Source organism: Raphanus sativus, unplaced genomic scaffold (assembly GCF_000801105.2).
Source record: "Raphanus sativus cultivar WK10039 unplaced genomic scaffold, ASM80110v3 Scaffold0474, whole genome shotgun sequence".
NCBI lineage: Eukaryota > Viridiplantae > Streptophyta > Magnoliopsida > Brassicales > Brassicaceae > Raphanus > Raphanus sativus.
Window position 1 is genome coordinate 1 of NW_026615792.1, and position 22,125 is coordinate 22,125.

Here is a 22,125-nt window from a genome sequence, read left to right on the forward strand (position 1 = left end):
GTGACTATGATTAATATAAATACAAGATGGTAAGACTGATGGACGAAGTGGAGTCCATATTCACAAAGCACTTCGCAAACAATGACAGGAAAAAGGCTATGAAGTTCTTGAGACCCCACCAGCAGAAAGATTCTCACATGGTCACTTTCTTTGTTGGTATTGTTTTATATTTTCTCTGTTTTTTCACCTCTTTTATTATTATTTTCGTTATTATTGTTATGTATGTTTTATAGCATTCCACCATGAATTCTTGTAACAAAATGAACTGCTTTTTTTCTTTTGCAGGATTATTTACTGGTTGCTTTGTCTCACTGTTTAGTATTTACATAATACTGGCCCATCTTTCTGGAATTTTCACCTCTGGTGCTCAAGTTTCATATTTAGAGACTGTTTATCCTGTTTTCAGGTATTTTATTTATAATTATTAATTTTTGTTAAAGAACACAGAGTTTTACTACTAAAGAGATCACCAGAAAATTTGTTTTTATAATCTGGTTTTTTCCCCGTAACGCAGCGTGTTTGCGTTGCTGAGTCTACACATGTTCATGTATGGATGCAATCTGTTTATGTGGAAGAGCACGAGGATAAACTACACCTTTATCTTCGAGTTTGCACCAAACACAGCGTTGCGTTACCGAGACGCGTTTCTAATGGGAACCACGTTTATGACATCAGTCGTGGCCGCTATGGTTATACATCTCATCCTCCGCGCCGCCGGTTTTTCCGCCAGTGAAGTCGACACCATTCCTGGCATCCTTCTCTTGGTAAATCATTTAGTTAGTTAATCAATCACATAGCGCGTCCCAACCGCGATCGCAATTCAAAACGCTAATTCATGTTGGTGTATGACAGATCTTCATTTGTGTCTTGATATGCCCTTTCGACACATTCTATCGTCCTACAAGATTCTGCTTCATTTGCATCTTACGTAACATTGTTTGCTCACCGTTCTACAAGGTAATTAAAACTGTTTTTATTACTTGTAGCTCAAGAAATCTGTTGAAATTTATTTTTAAAAATGTTTTGTTGTACAAAAACAGGTTTTGATGGTTGACTTTTTCATGGCTGATCAACTTACTAGCCAGGTAATTAACTAATTAAACTTCAAGTGATGGTGACCATACCTAATTTTTAGGCCACAATTAACACACTAATCATGTTCTAACTTGTTTATATTCAATTCAGATTCCATTGCTAAGACATATAGAGTCGACCGCGTGTTACTTCATGGCTCAAAGCTTTCGAACACACGAGTATAATACCTGCAAAAACGGAAGAATCTACAGAGAACTTGCTTACCTAATCTCTTTCTCACCTTACTTCTGGCGTGCCATGCAAGTAAGTCCCCTTCATGTTTTTATTTTCTTTTAAGATCAAAAGCCCCCTTCAAAACTTTCAATTAACGTTTAATTCACAGTGCATAAGGAGATGGTGGGACGAATCAAACACCGATCACTTAGTCAACATGGGGAAATACGTTTCTGCGATGGTTGCTGCCGGAGTCCGCATAACCTACGCAAGAGAAAACACCACCCCGTGGTTAGCCGTCCTGCTGGTGAGCTCGGTCGTGGCCACGCTTTACCAGTTATACTGGGACTTTGTCAAAGATTGGGGTCTTTTGAACCCTAAATCCAAAAACGCATGGCTAAGGGACGATCTAGTTCTCAAGAACAAGAACTACTACTATTTCTCCATTGTAAGTCAAACCACATAATTGTTTAGCGTGTCTCACAAGTTAAGATATTTTACTAAATGCTGGTTAATTTATTTTATCATCCAGGTGGTGAATTTGGTATTGCGAGTTGCTTGGATCGAGACAATAGTAAGATTCAGAGTCAATCCTGTTCAGTCTCATTTGTTAGATTTCTTATTGGCATCACTTGAAGTCATTCGTCGAGGCCATTGGAACTTCTACAGGTAAAACAAGCTTCACCTAGCTAGTTTTAAAGATTTGTTTTATAAACTTGATTTTTGGATGTTATTAAGTATGAAATTTACTAACCTGTTGTGATTACAGAGTGGAGAATGAGCATTTGAACAACGTGGGCCACTTTAGGGCAGTGAAGACCGTACCATTACCGTTCCGTGACATGGATTCAGACGATTAAACAAAAATAATAAAATGGAGAGTCAGTCTTGAACCAGGTTCCATGAAGCATCTCGGAGAAAACCTCTGGGGGGGGGGGGAATCGCTTAACTATTTACCCATTAAACAAACAGAAGAGGGGACTGCTGGATTCTTGATTTTACAAAACTTTCCAAGTGCAAAGACAATTTAGCTTGCCAGTTCATAATATTAATTTTCTGTAAATTTTGATTAGAGGTTTATGTTCAACTCTTCTCTTCTTTTCTAATAAAACTGTCGCTATATTTTCTATGCTTAAGAAACACACAACTTCTTTAAGTTCTATATTTTGATGAAAACTTAAACAGGTGTTTCTTAAGATTGATGTGTTTAGCAAAATATTTCAATAAACATAGCATAACTGGTAATAGAACGAGGCACTTGCTTTTGACACAGAGACTCTGCTTGCTTGCATTGTCAAGCCAGATTTGAGATCTTGACCAGACCAAGATAACATTTTATAAACTTAGCTCAGATTCCTTCAATTAGATCCTAAGGCTCCCTGCCCATAACTCGTGTTTAGAGAGAGGTGCACCTAAAGTATTTTGTTATTGCTTAATTTCAAGAGGCTTTCACATGAAAGATCAATACTTTCTGCTCGAGAAAACAGAGCCTCATGAGTTTCGTACAAATTATATCTCAAAAGTAACCATTTCAAGTGCATAGAAAAACAGTAAAATCATATCTAGATGATTCAAAATATAGAGTTGGGGGGAAGGGACAAATCTTATACGAGGGCTAAAACAGATGGAATCAAGATCCAACGAAATAGAAAACTTGTAACGAAATAAGATGACAACAGCTTAGAAAAGAGATGTTCCCTTGCCCTTCTTGTCTCCACCGATCTCAAAATGCTTGCACCTCTGAAGAAACAAAAATCCAGTTAGTCTAAGAATAACTACCGAGTCTCATCAGCAAGGAGATAGTTCGTTTTAACCTTGATTGAGTGCTGAGAAAAGTGCTTGCAAGTTTGGCACTGAAGCCTGAGGACGATCTTCTTCGTAGTCTTAGCCTGTTCAAATTACATTTATAAGAAAATCAGTATTCAAAAATGATTTTGAATCTGAAAAGTGGAGTGCAAAGGAGAAAAAAGATCACACCTTCTTGTGGAAGACAGGCTTGGTCTGACCACCATAGCCAGATTGCTTACGGTCATAACGACGCTTCCCTTGAGCGGCGAGACTGTCTTTACCCTTCTTGTATTGGGTAACCTTGTGCAATGTATGCTTCTTGCATTCCTTGTTCTTGCAGTATGTCTTCTTTGTCTTTGGAATGTTCACCTATTAACCAACACTAACTCAGTTTAACTAGCACAAATAAGCATTTTATGACTCAACAGTAACTAGTAACTACATGTCGATAAAAGATGTTTGAAACAGTATTTGGTCAGAGACAGAAAACTCAAAAATATAGATCTGTAATCAATCAACAGGACTCAATACGAATCGATCAACAAGTTCAACCAAAATACGGAATCAAGTCGAAAGAGAATACCATTTTAGCTAATCTGATCTCTCTCTCTAGGGTGAAGATTGTGTGCCGTCGTCAGCGAACGAAACGTTGCATAAAGAAAAGAGAATTTATAGTAAAGCTTTTTAGAAACCCTAAATATGTGGAAACGGGCCTTCGTTAACGTTAAGGCCCATGCTTTATATAACAACTTTTGGGCTTTGCACAGAGCTTCTAGTAAGGATAATTAAGAGTTTGCTGGTATTTTTACAGAATGATGATAAATGATTTACATAACATATTTTTTTTTTTGTTTCTATTACAAATGATGATAAAATATTTTTAATGTATGAAATACTAATGAACAATTTTCGTTCTACGATATACCTCTTTCCATAACACTTAGTTAATAGTCTGATAGTTTACACGACTAGTCTTTCCATCTCCAATGGTTTTAGCTTTATTTTTATCTTAAAAAATTTAACTTTTTTAGAATGAAAAAAATGAAGCAATATTTACTCCAATGGTTTGTTTCATTTTTTTGTAAAGAAATATTCTATTGTATCTATTTCCAACTTAACACTAACTTATTAATAGTTATTTCACCTTTTTAATGTTTACTAATGGTACTCAATTATTTGATTTTAAAAGTAATCCAAGATATATAAATTAAACATTATTATATAATAAATTTACTAGATAACATAAATAAACAAACAAAATATCATAATTTGTAAAAGGCACCATATGTATATATATTCTATAAGTGATTAATAAATGTGTTTTGAAGTAAAAATAGAATTATTTATTTTTATTATTCTTAATCGAGTTAAAAATTCTTAGAAATGAATTTCTTCATGATCTTGGATATAAACATCAAGTTAGATGATAATAATGGTTGAAAATTTTAAATGAATTGGATAATATTAATACAAATAATCTATTTTGCCAAAAGATAATAAAAGTAAAAGTTAAGAACCAGTTTACAATTAACAAATTTATCTTAAAAAATGAAACATGAACAATATATTTATTGTTTAAATTTTTTAAAAAGTTTAACTTATTATTTTTTTGATGAAATGTTAAATTTATTAATCATCATAAGAAAAAGAATTTATGTACAAAAGTTGAATAAAAGAATAAGCTATATATCTAGCTGTGTGCTTAGGACCAACATTGCATTAGTCCCCTTAAGCAAGGTTTCTCCAAGTATCTCACAGACATGATCATATTTCTTACTGTGATGAACTTGTCTAGGTTTCTTAGAGTGCTTCCTATCATTTCTCTCCCTCCATATCATGTAAACTGTGACTTGAAACACCACATGCAGAAGGATGAAGCGAAGCTGATCGAGCCCACCTGTTTGTAAGTGTTCAAGTGTGTTTTCCAGTCAGGATCAGGGTCTCTTCTCAATAGATTACCTACATCTATCCAAAGCGTGAAGGTATATGGGCAAGCAAAGAACAAGTGATCTCTAGACTCATTTGGTTCACCACAAAAGAGGCATCCCTAAGCTAGCCCCCAACTACAATACGATCTCTAGTGGATAATCTGTTCCTTATTGCCAGCCAGGTTATGAAAGAAAACTGTGGCACTCCTCCATGAGATAACCAAATCACCTTACTCTAAGCCGTGGCTGGCTTGTGCATACAAAGCTGATTCCAAATCGCTGAGGTAGAGAAGAAGTCACGGAACTCAGTTTCATTTTGCCTCCATAAGACAACATCTTTTGCTGTTCGGTCCTCTGTTAAGCGATAATTCTCAATCATTTGGATAACTTCACACATCCTAACATCGCGACAGCGACGAAAAACCCATTGGAAGTAGGATTGATTGAGAAAGCATAGCAGACCTAAATTATTGGGGTTGAAGGAGGAACCACAAACAAACACCACACTTACCATTGCTTCAACTCAAAGAAGCCAAAGAAACATCAAATTCCAACCCGAGCAGCCAATGAATATACATGTTTGGCGATCGACTACTCCATGACCTCACACAAGTGAGCATAAGCTCCACACCCCTTACCAAGTAATTCAGAAGAACCCGTAGGTTGCAGATCAAGGGACAACACAACTTCAAAACACTGACACTTCACCCACTGAAATCAAAAAGAACGACCGAGGTAAAAAGGCGAGACAAAAGACAACCACAAGAAGTCACCATATGCTCCAAGGAAAAGGGCTTCTAAACGGAGACCACAGAGAAGAACCAAACCGCAGACCCGAGAGAAGACACTATCCTCACTTGCCGCAAGACCACACGAACTCCCAAGCACTTATGAAGTCTGATTCTCTTATTAGAACCAAGACCTAGACAGAACAAAAGAGAGATTTTGATGCACTAACGAAAGGGTAGAGCTGGAAAACTAGCACAATGCACCACCATTAACCACCTGAAAACTGACACACCAGGATCGATGGAAGAATTACCACCCCACATCAGAGCCGACTTAACTTGCCACCGCACACCAGAAAACAATTTCGAAACTAGCAAGACCCCCCCCAAGCAATCTAGTAGAAACACAGACACACACTTTCACAACAAAGCCTTTCAAGTCTAAATAAAAATAACTTCACCATACTACAAGCATCGGAGAAAAAGGTTGCAAACAGGAGAAAATCAAGACAAGATGAGGCCCAGGAACTTCACCGGTGTTGGACCACTACCAACAGGTCCACGACCACCGCACTGAAGCCAATCACTACCTCAGACTGCCGATTCTCCAATACCATACAAATAATCTCTCTGAAGCCAGATCCGCAACCCAAATCTTCAACATCGCAAAACAAAAGTGAAGATCCGCAAAACTAAGAAGAAAGAAGATCGAAAAATGCTTCCGACGGTGGCAAGAGACGCCAACCACCGGAGAAACAAAGATGAAGGAAGACGGCGACTTTTTCTTCAAGAGAGAAAAGGAATATGTTTTTTCGATTTCTGTTCAGTTCAAGAATGAGTAAGTTTTTAATTCAAAATGACACAAAAAATAAAATATAAATTAGATTTAGAGATGGTCTAGAAGAATTTCATCCCTTAGAATGAAAAAGAATTTCTTACAATCAATTGATTAAAAGCTATAAGATTGAGGAGACAAAGTGATACTGAAAGATAATATCATGATCGTTTAAGAATCTCCAACATACAAATGGCACATTTTTCATTGGTTTTGAACTTCAAGAAAGAAAATAAAGTTTGAATAATAGAGCAAAATTGTGTTAAAATGGCTCCATAATCTGAAGAACTTGAATTACCGTATTTAACTTGAAAACTCTGAGTTATCCGAAAATTTAGAACCAATTATCAATTTTACTGTATAATCTGAAATTACCCAAAATTAGAACTGGATTGGGCCCAAATTTTATTAGATATCAATCGGTTCCCAACTTTGCTACTTGAAACAAAAACCAAAATAACTAAACCGATTTTTTGTATTAAATTTGGTTTAATATATTAAAAGCTGTAGTTGCGTTTAACTGAGCAAAAAAATCATAATGCGACAACACAATCGAAATGTCATAGAGGTCAGACTAAGTCTATACAAATCAAATAGCCAAATACAACCTTGAATCCTACTAACACAATAGAAATGTTGTTGGAGTATATATTTGACCGGAATCATTAGGCAAAGCATATGCTACACATCCCTTAAATTCATAATCACTAATGTGCTCTCTCTCTCTACATAAATCTCTTTTTGATAAAAAAATCTGGTCTAGTTGTGCAAAGACATCTCAGAAAAGATGGAGAGAAAAGACAAAAGTGTGTAGATTATGAGATGAAAAACAAAACCACCACTCTAGTCTAAACTTGAAGAAAAAACTCTCATTTTCTCATCTCTTATCTTCCTGTAGAACTTCCAAGACCTCCCACACAAGGAATAGTTGCACGCACGGATATATCTGTTTCTTTTGTCTTTGCAGGCCCAACAGACGATCCTCCTCCTCCTCCTGTTGTTCCTTTTGACTTCTTCTGCCGCGACTGTTTCTGTCCCACAGGCTGATCATTCTGTTGAGCTAAGTCTAACCCTGAACCTGACTCCGATCCTGAACCGGTGCTCTGCTCTCTCTGCTTACCCGTGCTTCGTCTTGATGGCCTTGTTGAACCTCCTACCCTTGATGGAGACTCTGCAGGTGAGTTGTTTGTGCCTGTGGATGCTTTACGCCTCCCCTTTTTCTTTTGCTTCTCCCGGGGTTTCTTGTTGGAACTTCCTTTTTCCTCAGCCGCTGGAGACTTATAATCATGCATCTTCAGATTCCCATGAAAAATAATGAGTTCATCTACAACCAAAGTATCTATATATGTAGTGTAAGGTAATACTTACCCAGCTTGGGGTTGTGGCAGAGGGCCCTTCCCATCCTATATGAGCAACATGTTTCACATCGGTCGGTTTTCCAATCTGCATCTCTGGTTCCTTATTATCCTCAGCAATTTTTGTAAAAGTTTTTAAAATCTGATTTCATGATGACTATACATAGACATGTATTAATAAATTGATAAGTGAACTCACCGAAGATGCGAGCAATATACCTCAATCCTTTTAATAGACCCTTCATTTGATAAGGTCAACTTGCTAATGCAGACCTAACTTGCATGTCAAGCAACCAGAAACCTTTTTCATAAATTGTTTTTAAAAGATTCTTCTTATTTTTTCTTATAACTATGTGTTTATGTTATATAAAAGGTTGTGATATGCTGGCAGAGGGGGAAGATTTGAATTGTTTTAGGGTGAATCCTACTTGAAATCAAAACCCTAAGAAATCGATAAAATGAACTTACATTGTTATGGGAGAAGTTAGGGTTCCTATTACCAAAGGAACGGAATCATATAGATTTTGAAGATGTATAATTCCTGAAAAGGTAAGAGAAATATATATAAAGAAATAAGAAAAAAATCACAAAATAAAACGTCTTTGCCTTAGGAAAAATAATGACAAGAGAAAAAAAATTACCGGGCTACAAACTTGTAAAACGATATATCTTTCCAAAATTGTTGTGCAGAAAATCAAAATGCTTGTCTCTACTTCTTTTGTTATTTTCTTGGTTCGTATTCTCTTATGCGTCGCGACTAGAAGAGAAAGATAACGTAATGAAAAGGAAATCTCAAGATGTGTCCTCTTTCTTTGAGAACAAGAAGTTCCTTTTCTCTTTCCTGTCTATTTCTACATATGGCTAATAAACACATGGCGGATGATTATTGGATGTAGAAGTTGTAAGTCAACGGATAACCAGAAGATTTCTCTTATTTTATGGTTTCTATATTAAGGTTCTCTGAGTCATCTTAGGTCGTTTTTTACTGGCAAACGCGGGAGATACGGTTATTGGTTATTAGGGAAAGCTTACTAAGATCTAGGAAGTTGATCGAAACTTCCACCTAAATACTGAGATTGTTTGAGATATTACAATGAAACAAAATAATAAAATCTAGCATGTAAACATTTTTACATATCTACAGACAATTGTCTTCCTCTAATATTATCACTTTTGTCCACGATATCTCATGCTAGAAGTTAAGCCAACATAAACATTAACTAGAGTTTGATCCGCGCATCCGTGCGTGTGTTATTATTTTTTTTTTTTTCATAGATGTCGAATATTAATTGTACAATCTGATCTTTTCTGTTTTGTCTTCCTTTTATTAACTTCAAAAACAACACTTTGGTGTTTATTGATCAATATCACATTAGAGTTTCTCACTTTAGGATATCTATTTTATATCTCTTACTGATACTACTATTTTTAAATTCAATTTCAAAATTCTTTTGCCATGTTTACATATTTAAACTACTCAGTTGAAAAGAAAAGGATTTTAGATAAAATATCATAAAAACCATAGAAGAAAGATGTATCAGAAAGATGTATCACAATGTTGTTTCTAAATTATTTGTTGTATTTGTCATGTCTTCATTTTCTTTCATCTCTAAATTCCGTATGATTTGAAAATAAAGGGATTGAAAATAATTTTTAAAAATTGTTAATAATAACATGTCTGTTTATCACTTTGGTTAAATGAAAATATTAAAGACATACTTCTAAATATTTTGATAAAATTTAACATTTTTAATTCGTATTCGAATCAATATTTTGGAAAACGTACATTTCAAACTGACTCACAGTATAAAAATCAGAAAAAATCACCCCAAAATTAAAGTAAATATTATTTACCAAAAATTAAGATCTTGGAAAATATATTTACCTATGGATTAGTGAATCTATAGGCAAATATTAAAGTTCTATACCTTTCAAATTTGGAAAATATATTTTAAAATCGTTTTTAATTATATTTTGATGATTTTAGCGAAAACATGAAAAACGATTTTTCGATTTTTTAAATATTTTATCAAATTCTATAAATCAAATAAAAAATATTCACTTTTCCAGTTTAATTTTATGAATTTTAGTTTGACATATAAAATAAAAATAAAAATTGTGTCCTAGAGAGATTAAAAAATGAGATATAGAGGTAAGAGAGCAATTGGTTCACTTTGGACTCGTATTCCATTACTTATTTTTGGTGATTAAAGAAGCTAAAACATTCATAATACATTAATATGAAATCGTATTGTGTGTGTGAAAAAAACATGTAGCATAATATAAGTGAAAATTTGGTATGGGAACTAAAAAAGAGTAGCACTCGTGGGGCAAGTCTTCAAACAACGTTCCATACGAGCTGAGTCAAGGCCCCATTTGTTGCTACAATCTCGGTAGCACATATCGCTTTTACCTTCTTCTGACGGCGTGACTGCTTCATCCCTTTGTGTTATGTATCAAATATTATTATTTAATACAGTTGTTTAATCCCGAAACGAAAGTTTTAAAACAAGAAATATCATGTTACGTACGTTGAGAGAAACGGTGGTGGGGAAAGGCAAAGTGCTTCACACTTCAACTGGCATGTGTAATTATCTATTTGGCACTTCTCTAGGCAATTTTTGAAACACACGCGGTGGTCTTCTTTTGTCTCACTAGTAGTTGTATCCATTCAATACAATATTTAATACTCAATAAGATTTTAAACAAGAAAAAAGTTATAAAAGAAGAGATATGAAATACATACACTAGAAAAGACGGTGGTGGGGAAGGGCAAAGTGCTTCACACTTCAACTGGCATGTGTAATCATCTATTTGGCACTTCTCTAGACAATTTTTGAAACACATACGGTGGTCTTTTTTTGTCTCACTAGTACTTGTATCCATTCAATACAATATTTAATATTCAATAAGGTTTTAAATAAGAAAAAAAGTTATAAAAGAAGAGATATGAAGTACATACACTAGAAGAGACGGTGGTGGGGAAGGGCAAAGTGCTTCACACTTCAACTGGCATGTGTAATCATCTATTTGGCACTTCTCTAGGCAGTTTTTGAAACACACACGGTGGTTTTTAGTATCCATTCCATTACCACACTGCATTGTTACCAAAAACATCATTACAACCATTACAATACGCATAGTTTGAGCCATTTCTGTCACAGTTTTTTTTGCTACTGATATAAAACTCAAAGAGTAAGATTTGATGTTTATTATGTTGTTTGATTTGACTTGTATGGGTGTATATATATATGGGATCGACGAAATATTATGTATTGAATGCCTTCTTTAGCAAAACATATTATATATTGAATGCTTCCTTATTTCTTGCCTTCGTGTAGTTTCATGCCATTAATTGAGTAGAGATTTCAGCTGCAACTGAAATGCTAAATTATGGAATAGAATTGTTTGGAATGCATAATTCCATAGAGTTCCAAAAATATTTACCAGTTACATGGAATACATTTTGAAATCAATTCCACATATTCCAAATGTGGAATAAAACTTAAAAACAAATCCTTTGGAAAATATATTCCATTTGTTCCATATTAAAAAGGTTCGGGAATGATTGGGATTCCAATTTCAATAACAATTTCAGTTTCTATTCCATTTTTTTATCATTCCATTTTTTTCCATTCCATATATAATTATTTCATTTATTCCAAGTATTCTTTTAGGAATAACCAGTTACAGCCTTCATTAGATATCGATCTCCAATCTATCAATTAATAGAATGAATCATGTCTCAGTAGAATGGAAATCGTATCCTTACACTACAAAAAAAAGATCATATTACATCACATAAATGGTATCACAAAAATAAATGATGTTAGTTTAAATTACTTATTAAGAAATGATACAAATAATATGTGTTTAACATCAATTATAGTGATTGATGTTGTTAGTAAATTATTAACATCACTTCAATAAAATTGATATAAATATTTACTGAGTTACATCACTTTTTAAAAAATGATATAAATCTATTCTAACTTACATCACTTTTAAAAAATTGACATAAATATGAGTTTGCATCAGTTATATAATTGATACATTTTGCTAATCTTTATTAGCATTAATCAAAGAAATGATACAAGTTAATTATTACTTAAATAGAATGAGGAAATGACTCGACATAATTAATAAAATGATACTAACTTAAGTTTACTTAAATTAATGTGTTGTTCGTTTGGTTATAACTTATTTCTGTGATATTTCCCTCGTTATGTTTCAAAATTTAACAGTTATTTATTTTAATCACAGATTACACAAAAATAAGAATGAATTCTTCACCACATCAATTAAACAGTTACAACATATATGTAGTAACGTTACAGTATTTTACACATCAATTAAACAGTTAAGATATATACTAATATAAGTTAATCAGTTACAATCCCCGAAACAGAGGAACCACTATCACAATTAACAAGCCACTTGAATCAATTATGTTTTTAAAAACAAATAAACTACACAAAAAGATATATACTATCGTAGGAAATATTGGTGGTTTTGATTTTTTCTTTTTCATTAATTTATTTGGGACATGTTCTTATATAACCGTTTCACTTCAATAAAAAACATGTTCTTTTTTTTTGTTGTTAAGATCTTCATCTTCCTCTCACTCTTTCAATTTCTTAAACTTTTTTATCAGTTTACAATGTATCGTTCTGGGTTCAGTTATTTGATTAACAACAAAAATTCAACAAGAAGCAAGCATTTATTATAAGAGTCTCGAAGATGATAATTTTATTCTTACTATGAAGGATTTGAAAATTATGAGAGGTATTATTTTTTTTTCCTTTTCCTTCTTCTCCTAGTTCTCAAACTTTTGGAGGGTTAAAGTTTTAAAGATTTTTTGTTTATGGTTTAAGATATTTCTTTGCAGGACCAGGAGCGTTAAGAGGTATAAGAAGAAATGATGTTGATTCCAAATATGAATGAAGAGTGCAAGCCCAAGGGGATATCGGTTCAGGAAAAAGAAGACCAAGAATCCAGATTGAAGAAGCTTTCAATTCTTAAGTTCATCTTTTGCTTTTTTTTTGTTAGACTTTTATCAATGTTGTTTTGCTTTGTTAATTAGACTGGAAACGTAAAAAAATTCTAATGAAAAACACTTTTAATTTTTCTATTGACAAAAATTTATTTAGTAGTTGAGAAAAACATTTACGGTGAAATATATGATATTTAAATTATAATTTAAAAATAATATAACTATTTAAAAATATTATTTTAATCAATTATTAATAAGGGAAAATTTGGAAAATGCATTTATTTGAGATTTTAATTTGAAAACTACACCAGTGTTTATTTGTTTTGTGAACTACACTTTTGTCCATGTAAATTGACTAAATTATCCAATCTGGATATTTAAAATTATTCTTATATAATTTTGTCATAATAGTTATTAAAATATTTAAACTAACAAATTCACAAGAATAATATTTTTATTTATTTTCTTTTCAGAAAAATACTATTAAATCTACATAATATCCTTTTTAAGTATATCTTAATTTCTTTTGAAAAAAACAGAACAAAATAAGTGTCTTCTTCGTCGTATCTTCTTCCTATTTCTCTTAGTTCTCCATTTTTTGATCTTCTACTTTCTGTTCTTTCTTTGGTTTTCCATTTTTTTCTTGGTAACAAAAAGTACAATGGTTTAGGTTTTCCATTTTTATGTTGTATATATCTTCCTTCTTATAGTTTTCTATTCTGTGTCGTTCACATATTTTTTATTCTAACTGCTTTCACGAAATTTTAATTTTAGGGATGATAAATCCTGAAGAAATCACAGATGCAATCACAGAGATCCAGCAAAACATAAGTTTAGAGAATGGGTAAAAACTTGTGGATAATCACAAAGAATCAGAAGCTGCCACTGAGAAACGACCTGAACATGGAGCATAACATTTTCCTATAAATGATTCGTCATAACAACACAACATTCAAATACACAAATATGATATCATTTTTTTTGAAAAAAATATGATATCACTTTGTTCATGTAGTTATAGTATGATCTACGTAAATATATTGAAAAGCATTCATTAGACAAATACCTATTAAAACTAGCACTCACTAACAGTGGGTATGTATTGTTTTCAGAAACAAAAAAACAATATAAACAGCCGGCCTTCATGAACAGCACAAGAACATCGTGACAATATTCTATCTAAAAATAATTATATAAAAATCTTATTAACTTCTTTGGAGGCTTAGTTTTTTGTTTTATTAACTTTGGAAGATATTAGTTTCTTAGTCGTGAGTTTTTTTCTTTTTCTTTTTGCTTTACAAACTAATCTTAGGTTGTAACAAAAAAGTTCTTAATTATTGATCTAATATATAATGCTAAAAGGTTATGTGTAGTATGATGAATAGAATTCTTGCTTAATTACAAAGTAATTGTGTAAGTTGATATGTAGATTTTAAATAATTTCAGAAATTTATCAATTGTTATCTTAAATCAGTGACATATATTTATCTCAAATATTTGATTATTTCAAAACATAAATAATTTCGAATTTAAAGTGTTTTTATAGTTTTATATTATATTAGGGTAAAAATGTCTTTTCATATATAGTAAAGTGTAATTTTCAAAAACAAAAAGATAAGGTATATTATTCAAATTTCAAATCACAAATAGGGTACTTTTCAAATTATCCCTATTAATAAATGATATAAATAATTTAAATCAATTATTTTAATGACGTTAATATTAACATCATTTTAGAAAAACTGATGTAGTTGTTACTATCATTTTTTACAATTGATACACATTAACATCATTTATAACAATTGATGAAAATATTTTTTTTTACATCAGTTCTTAATAAAATGATGTCAATTATTTGCATCACCACTTTCACAGTCATTTATATAAATGATTTAAAATTCTTTACATCATTTATAAATAATGCAAAATAGAAAATAAGTGATGTTAAACACCTCTTTTTTTTGTAGTGTTAGTAAATCTTGATTCTTATGAATTATGATTGTCATTCTCTTAAATGTGATGTGATTAGCAATCCCACTTGTAAACTATAAAAAATGGATCAAAAATATTTGGATTTTTTGGTATTTTGGTTTATAAGTTGTATTTTTCTTATTTTTGGTAACTTTAATTTAAATATAATTAATTTTAAAAAATTTATAAACTGTATTTTAGATATTCCATTCTTAGTTCGGTTTTAATTTGGTTTGGAGTTTTTGGTTCAAATATAAAAATTGCTCGATTATTTTTGAATATTGGTTTAGTTTCCGATTAGGTTTTCTCGGTTTTGAGGATAGAAGTTTAGAAATCAAGCATTTTAACAAGGATTTTAACACTAAAACCCCTCAACTATGTTTGTTTTGGGTAAAAACCCTCAAACTAAATACTTAACGAAATAACCCCCAAACTAACTTTATTTAATAAATTAAACCTTCTCACGTCATAATTACCAGTACTACAGGTAAATCTTTAGTTTAGGGGTTTTACATTAAGTAAACATAGTTGAGGGGTTTTATTATTAAAAAAAAAAAAAAATAAAAAATTATCTAAAAGTTAGTAACTTTAATTTTCAAAATTAGCATTTTTTAATTTATATATAGATATGTGAGTCTAATTTTTTTAAATCAACACTATATATGTATAAATTAAAAATTTTTAAAACCCAAAAATAGAAAAAAATTTATCTAAAGCTTTACCTGTAATAAAAATTATCTAAAAATTAAAAATGTAAAAGACAAGAAAATATACCAAAAATTATATATTATCTACTAACTTTAATTTTCAAAATTAGCACTTTTTAAAATTTCTATAAATACATGAGTCTGATTTTTTTATAAAAATCAACATTATATATGTATAACTTTAATTATACATTTTTTATTTATACATATATAATGTTGATTTAAAAAAATTAGACTCATATATTTATAGAAATTCTAAAAATGCTAATTGTGAAAATTAAAGTTACTAGATAAGATAATTTTTTTAATTATATTTACTTGTCTTTTACATTTTTTTTAAATTTTAGATAGTTTTTAATACAGGTAAAGCTTTAGATATTTTTTTATATTTTTTGTGTTTTTACATTTTTAATTTATACATATATAATGTTGATTTAAAAAAATCAAACTTATATATCTATATAAATTTTTAAAAAATGCTAATTTTGAAAATTAAAGTTACTAATTTTTAGTAATATTATTATATTTTGGATTTTTTTTTTTTTTTAATGGTAAAACCCCCGACCTATGTTTACTTATTGTAAAAACCCCTAAACTAAAGATTTACCAGTAGTACCGGTAATTATGATCTGAAAGAATTTAATTCATTAAATAAAGTTAGTTTACGGGATATTTCATTAAATACTTAGTTTGGGGGGTTTTTATCCAAAACCAACTTAGCTGAGGGTTTTTTTACATTAAAAATTCTTTTAACAAAATAAGACAAAATCGAAACGTCAGGTCTTCTTTATGGTTAATCCGTAAATTGGAAATTATTGTTTGATACTCAGTACTCATTTGTAGAATAAAGATATCGACCCAACCAAACGTTTTTCCCAACAGCATAAATGTAGCAGATTCTACAACCACGTGGGAGCCACACCGCCATCACCAACGCCTCGTCCTCCGCCACCGCTGAATATTTTAATCAGTGATTGGACATTTGTATGGAGTCATGAGAATTCTCCTGAGATCGTAATCAATGTTCCGACAACTTTGGCTATGCTTCATACCTTCTTAAAAGTTCATACTCTTAATTTGAAATTATTAAAAGAAAATCTGTTTTGAGATCGAGTTTACCTGAATATTGTCCCGGTGAAACCACCAGAGACAGCTAGAATGGTTAATATGTTCATGCGAGCGTCCAAGTTAGAGCCTTCTATGGTCAGAGGGGTTGTAACTCTGCGAAGAACTTCAATGGTTGATTTAAAGAAAGTGGTTACCATTTATATAAGTTTTTAATGTGAAAACTTAAATTTGGGAAGGAACTTGGCTTAATGTTATTACAATTGAGTAACTCATGCTAAGTTTTGTTCTATTATAGGGCTGGGGTCCAAACTCTTGCTTGAAAAACAACCATTTTTCATGGTTAAAGTAGAGTAATCCCGCTTAACTTTTATGTTACGGAAGTTACGAAACTGACCCAAAGTGGGTTTACAGCTTTTGGTACAGTGGCGCTGACCACAGAACAAAAATCTTGGAACCACTAGCAGCATCTAAAAAAAACTCGTTCAACTTTTTCTTCCAAGCGATCATACTTGTGGCAATGAACAGTCCTGGTTAATCATAAGTAAACTTACATAATATACCTTTTCATTCATTCTCCTAAAAAGGGTCCAATTTTCACACTCACAATATGGTTTTCCATTAGTTTTGTTTAAAGGATTATCATGTACTACTCCACATGTATTTCAAAACTATGGACACAAATCATTAAAAGAAAATGCTTATCACATAATCCTTACATGTAGTATTGTTTAATCATCCTAGGAACATGGTACAAAGTGAAATCTGAAAGTGCTTCAGGCATATTCAGTTTAACTTAGTTGTCTTCTTGAACCTATTTTTTGAAATTTCCAGTCATTTAAGTACAATTACCGTCAATCATCATCTTAATTTATAGGCTTTAACCTATTCTTTTTGATGATATGACAATTAGATTTCATGACACACCTTTAATAATTGGATCCTAGCTTATCCTAAGATTGGGTATATACAATTTGTGATTTAATTGTTCCATTTAGACCATAACTTATAAATATAAAACTCAATATTTTAGTTATAGCTATCTTTTCAGTATTTATGAACTGAATTACTTGTGTGGTAAGAAATATTTATCCCACACATTTTCGGAGTTAACTTGGACCTTTTCTAATTTTGAACAAATTCTAAACCACACAATGTTATGTGACTTGCATCAAAATGTTCATTTGTTCTCTCTACAAGAGAGGACGAGGGTTTTCTTTTTAGGATTTATGTGTAGATATTTCACATCAATTTGTTTTTTTCGTAAACAATGTTTTTCCATGAACAAACAATTCTTGAAAAACCTAAATATACATAATTTGAGAAGTGATTTCTTAAGTTTCTTCACCAAACTCATTCTAAGTAAAAAAATGGTGAGAATGCTTATTAAAAACGATGACTTTGATCATATCTAATTTTGACATTATGGCTTAATACAATTATGACATAATGGCTTAATACAATTATGACATAAAATCCAATTATAAAAATTTAAATGTAAAACAATAAATATATGATATACTTGGTCTTCTTCTCGTTACTCAAGAAGTCACGTGTTACTCATATAGTTTTATGATCATTTGTATCTTACTATAGTAATTTTTAAAAATCATTGATCACTAGGTTTTCAATGTGAGATCTTTGACAGTTTCAATGTGATTGTCTTATCTATTTTTTCTTATAAATAAAAATTTGATTGAGAATATATCAATTGTTATCAAATTTTTATTATTAAAATGATTAGTTGTCATATATATTTTAGTTACACTGGATGGATCATTAGTTTTTATTTAAGAAATAAGGAAGACATTTTTATTGTAGATTTTTTTTGTCTTATCTACATTTTTATTGTAGACATTTTTATTGTAGATTACTAACTTTATTTTATGGTTAATTTTTAAAGTATAATATGTTTATATGAAACAACCTATATTCTATAGAATTTAAAAATCATTCTAGTGATGACAAATGTCATATTTCACATATTGTAATGATTCTCAATTAATTATAATAAGATCTATAATATTACTATTCATAAAACCAAATACAAAATTGACAATTGAATGTATATACAAAACCAAAGAAGTACAAATATAATTTTATGCTCTTGGTTTATAAATAGATGTCAACCTTTTTTCTGCATATAAATGAAATTATAGTCATGTTAAAAAAACTCTAGCCACAGCAAAAGATTATACCGAGTAAGCAAATGCTAACTGGGTGTGGTGTCTATGAAATGGACTGGTTTAAGAGTAAACCGACGATTATTTGGTCACAAATATCGAATGAGCTTTTTAATTAGTCATAAATTATGTTAAAGACATTGAGAATCGATAAAAAATTTGTTGTTAGAGAAATTTGCATACAATATAGAGAAAGATAAAGTAATTTGCAGGAATGAAAAAATAGTGAAAAATGGAGAGAGAAAAGTTAAAATGACATATTTAACCCTATAAATATCTGAAAGAGAGAGAAACAATGATTTCTTTTTCGACTACTTATCCATTTAATCAACTCCCTACATATCATGGTTAAGCGGCGATGAACGAAAAATAGAGATCTGGTGCAGGGGTGGTGCACCACCAGAAACAGCTCTCCGATAATCTTCTTGACATGTCTTCCTCCCATGGCAGATGACTCTCATCCACTGGTCTCCCAGACTCTTACACTTTCAGCCATACCCCAATGCAAAGTTTTGAACTTTCAATTATTTTGTAATACGATGTTTAGTCCATGAGGTTTCTAGATCTCTTAGATGGAGTCTCGATCTGGTGTTTTGATTGATCAGCCACGTTTTGTGTGTTTACTTATTCAACTTTTCAACCTAATGGTGTGAGTTATTACACACAGGATTACAGATACTATGCCCGTGGTAGCCAATGCGGTGGTCTTGTTCAAAAAAAAAAACAAATGCGGTAGACAAGTGACACGAAGATATCAGAATGCTCAGAGAGGGTTTAGTGGAGGAACGAGATAACTAGAAACGTTTGATATCATTTAAAGTACAAAACTAGTAGGATAAGACATGCGTTTTGCGTAGAGTGAGCTTATATAATAAAAATTAAAAATATATAGTATTAACAAATTAAATATGTATATGTGACTGAATTTTTTTAATATGCATATAATTATGTTTTTATATAATTACATATATGTTGGGCTGAGCATTTGTAATTGTAATTGAAATTGTGGACCGAAGTTTATTTTAAATTTACGATAAACCTAGTCGATTTAGGTTTAAAATTTTTATCACCTTTTTTACCTATAAAATCGTAATGTGGTCATCAATTGAATTTTTATTACAAAACAGGTTATACAATTTTTTTTAATACTTTACTTCAACATCTCCGAGAACAATTTTAATGGTTTTAGAACCAACAGCTTAGTATTATTTCCAAAATCAAATTACTTTGACCTTAGTATTCTACATAGTTTTGAAGGGTTTCAATTGGACGTCTAAATTAATACATCCAATTTTCTTGCTTTAAGTTGTTAGTTGAATATATATAATATTTAATTTGAATATTTATTAAATAAAAATCCATATTAATACAATTTTTTTGATTATTTGTATCTTTTTATAACAAAATAAATTAAGCCATTGATCACAAAAATTTCAAAGTGAAATTTTAAAATTCCTAATAATTATAGTCATTTAAAAAAATAAAAATATAACATATAAAAAAAATCTATTATCTATTATATGGTTAATGCGATTGTTAACTATCTTTTAATAATATAAAATTAAACAAAAAGAGCTAAGATACAAAAATTGTTATCAAATATTTATTATTCATAATCATTAATTGCCATATAAGCATTGATCATATTAGGTAATTCTGTAACTTTTATTTAAGAAAAGTTCGAGAATTTTCTTTTGTATACTACTTATCAATTTGATAGTTAGTTTAATAAAAAATATAATATAATTAAGATGAACCAACGTATTTTCTAAGAATTCTGAATTTCGTTTTCATGGTAACATGTGACTACAAAAACAATGTTGTAATGTTTCTCAATTAATATATATAAGAAATAATTCCATAGTTGGAATAAAACTGGAGTGAAACAGATTCAAGATTAAGATTTTTTCCCCTAATTTTAAACAACTGTAGTGTGCCGCTTTTTATGAATATGATTTTTTTAATTTATTTTAATAATGAAAAAAATCAAGAAAAAGATACACAAATTGTTATCAATCTTTATTATTCAAAATCATAATCAAATATTTTTAATCATACTAGGTCATTTCATATCTTTTATTTAAGATAATAATGAATGATTATTAACATTAAATAACTAATGTTATAGTTAATTTAATAAAAATATAGTATATGTCTAGATAGATCAATCTATTTCTCTAAGAATTCTAAAGATTATTGTAGTACTGATGCCACATGGTATAGTTCAAATGTTATAGTATTTCTCAGATAATTTATAATGCATACTTGGATATAAGGGTATATAAATAATTAATCAAAATTTTAATTTATTTAATTTATTTTGATTTAAATTTTATACAATAATTTTGCTATGATAATTGATTTATTAAGATAAATAAAATAAATAATTTTCAATGAATTTTTTTTTTGATGAAATTTCATATTTATTGATCAAAAGGTGAAACCACTTACAAAAGATTGGGTAAGCTAAATTTTAAATGAGATTTAAGCACTACTGAGAATTCTAGTTTTAAATATATATTTATGAGATAAATGAAATTGTTCATTTTAACTTAATTCTACTTATTTTAAATAAAATAAAATTAAAATAAATATTTTTAAGTCAAACAAAATAAATAATAAATAATTATTTATAATTTTTAGTTTTATTTTATTTTTAAATCGGTAAAATAACATTTATATTTATATCTATATATAAATTATTTTGTAAGATTTATTTATGAACAGTAAACCAGCTAGTGGTGGAAACCTTTGGTCTAGTGGTTTGACCAAAGGTTCATTATTATTTCTATACTAAGAGGCTTAGTTTTAATCCTCGGAGAAAGCGAATTATGCAGAATATTGGAGATTTAGCTTACAATAGATTTTTGGTAAGCCGCAAGGGTACTCGTCAGAAAGCACATCTCAGAATGATGCAGTTAGACGAAAATCTTTATAAGATACATATAGAACTGTTAGTTGTAATATCATCTATGTAATGTTATGTAATGTTTTTTATAGTATGTAATAACATAATTAACCAGGGCAAAAAAAAACAACTAGTGTTACCTAGGACAGGCTCAATATAACCAAGGACCCTTGGGCAAAAATATTTTTAAGTCCGTAAGATTAGCTAGTTTTATAACTAAGAACTTCTGACTCAAGCATCACAGCATACACACATTTCTATTTGGTATTTTATAACTAGAGACGTAGGAATGACATGGTTTTATGCTGTCCAAATCGAACCAAATGTGATAGTTCTAAGTATCAAGACCCCTAATATTATCAGAATTAGACTAGACCCCTATTAAGCTGCCACTGTTACCATATTTCAACTGATTC

At 30.4% G+C, this 22,125-nt stretch overlaps 3 protein-coding genes across 3 annotated transcripts; 1 reads left to right on the forward strand and 2 right to left on the reverse strand.

Moving 5' to 3' along the window:
• Window positions 1-15: 15 nt before the first annotated feature.
• On the forward strand, window positions 16-2,379 carry LOC130502259 (phosphate transporter PHO1-like). Its single transcript, XM_056997037.1, has 9 exons — window positions 16-156; window positions 286-406; window positions 515-764; window positions 853-957; window positions 1,041-1,085; window positions 1,186-1,338; window positions 1,418-1,696; window positions 1,781-1,917; window positions 2,018-2,379. Exons 1-9 carry the CDS (start codon window positions 27-29, stop codon window positions 2,106-2,108), a joined length of 1,311 nt encoding a protein of 436 aa, XP_056853017.1. The 5' UTR covers window positions 16-26; the 3' UTR covers window positions 2,109-2,379.
• Window positions 2,380-2,794: 415 nt separating this feature from the next.
• LOC130502260 (60S ribosomal protein L36a) lies at window positions 2,795-3,730 on the reverse strand. Its single transcript, XM_056997038.1, has 4 exons — window positions 3,620-3,730; window positions 3,226-3,405; window positions 3,063-3,137; window positions 2,795-2,988 (listed from the first exon to the last, which is right to left on the reverse strand). The coding sequence occupies exons 1-4, from the start codon at window positions 3,620-3,622 to the stop codon at window positions 2,929-2,931; spliced, it is 318 nt and encodes a 105-aa protein (XP_056853018.1). The 5' UTR covers window positions 3,623-3,730; the 3' UTR covers window positions 2,795-2,928.
• Window positions 3,731-7,329: 3,599 nt separating this feature from the next.
• LOC108833811 (CRIB domain-containing protein RIC5-like) lies at window positions 7,330-8,253 on the reverse strand. Its single transcript, XM_018607210.2, has 2 exons — window positions 7,896-8,253; window positions 7,330-7,819 (listed from the first exon to the last, which is right to left on the reverse strand). The coding sequence occupies exons 1-2, from the start codon at window positions 7,974-7,976 to the stop codon at window positions 7,412-7,414; spliced, it is 489 nt and encodes a 162-aa protein (XP_018462712.1). The 5' UTR covers window positions 7,977-8,253; the 3' UTR covers window positions 7,330-7,411.
• Between the last annotated feature and the right edge of the window lie 13,872 nt (window positions 8,254-22,125).

What these genes read in the sequence shown, in the direction of transcription:
- LOC108833811 (XM_018607210.2), bottom strand. Translation starts at nt 7,976, where the DNA reads ATGCAGATTGGAAAACCGACCGATGTGAAACATGTTGCTCATATAGGA. An exon ending in CTGCCACAACCCCAAGCTGG is followed by an intron (nt 7,820 to 7,895) that starts GTAAGTATTACC and finishes GGGAATCTGAAG; the next exon opens with ATGCATGATTATAAGTCTCC.
- LOC130502259 (XM_056997037.1), top strand. Translation starts at nt 27, where the DNA reads ATGGTAAGACTGATGGACGAAGTGGAGTCCATATTCACAAAGCACTTC. An exon ending in ACTGTTTATCCTGTTTTCAG is followed by an intron (nt 407 to 514) that starts GTATTTTATTTA and finishes CCCGTAACGCAG; the next exon opens with CGTGTTTGCGTTGCTGAGTC. An exon ending in TTCCTGGCATCCTTCTCTTG is followed by an intron (nt 765 to 852) that starts GTAAATCATTTA and finishes GGTGTATGACAG; the next exon opens with ATCTTCATTTGTGTCTTGAT.
- LOC130502260 (XM_056997038.1), bottom strand. An exon ending in AGCCTGTCTTCCACAAGAAG is followed by an intron (nt 3,138 to 3,225) that starts GTGTGATCTTTT and finishes TAATTTGAACAG; the next exon opens with GCTAAGACTACGAAGAAGAT. An exon ending in TTTCTCAGCACTCAATCAAG is followed by an intron (nt 2,989 to 3,062) that starts GTTAAAACGAAC and finishes TTGTTTCTTCAG; the next exon opens with AGGTGCAAGCATTTTGAGAT.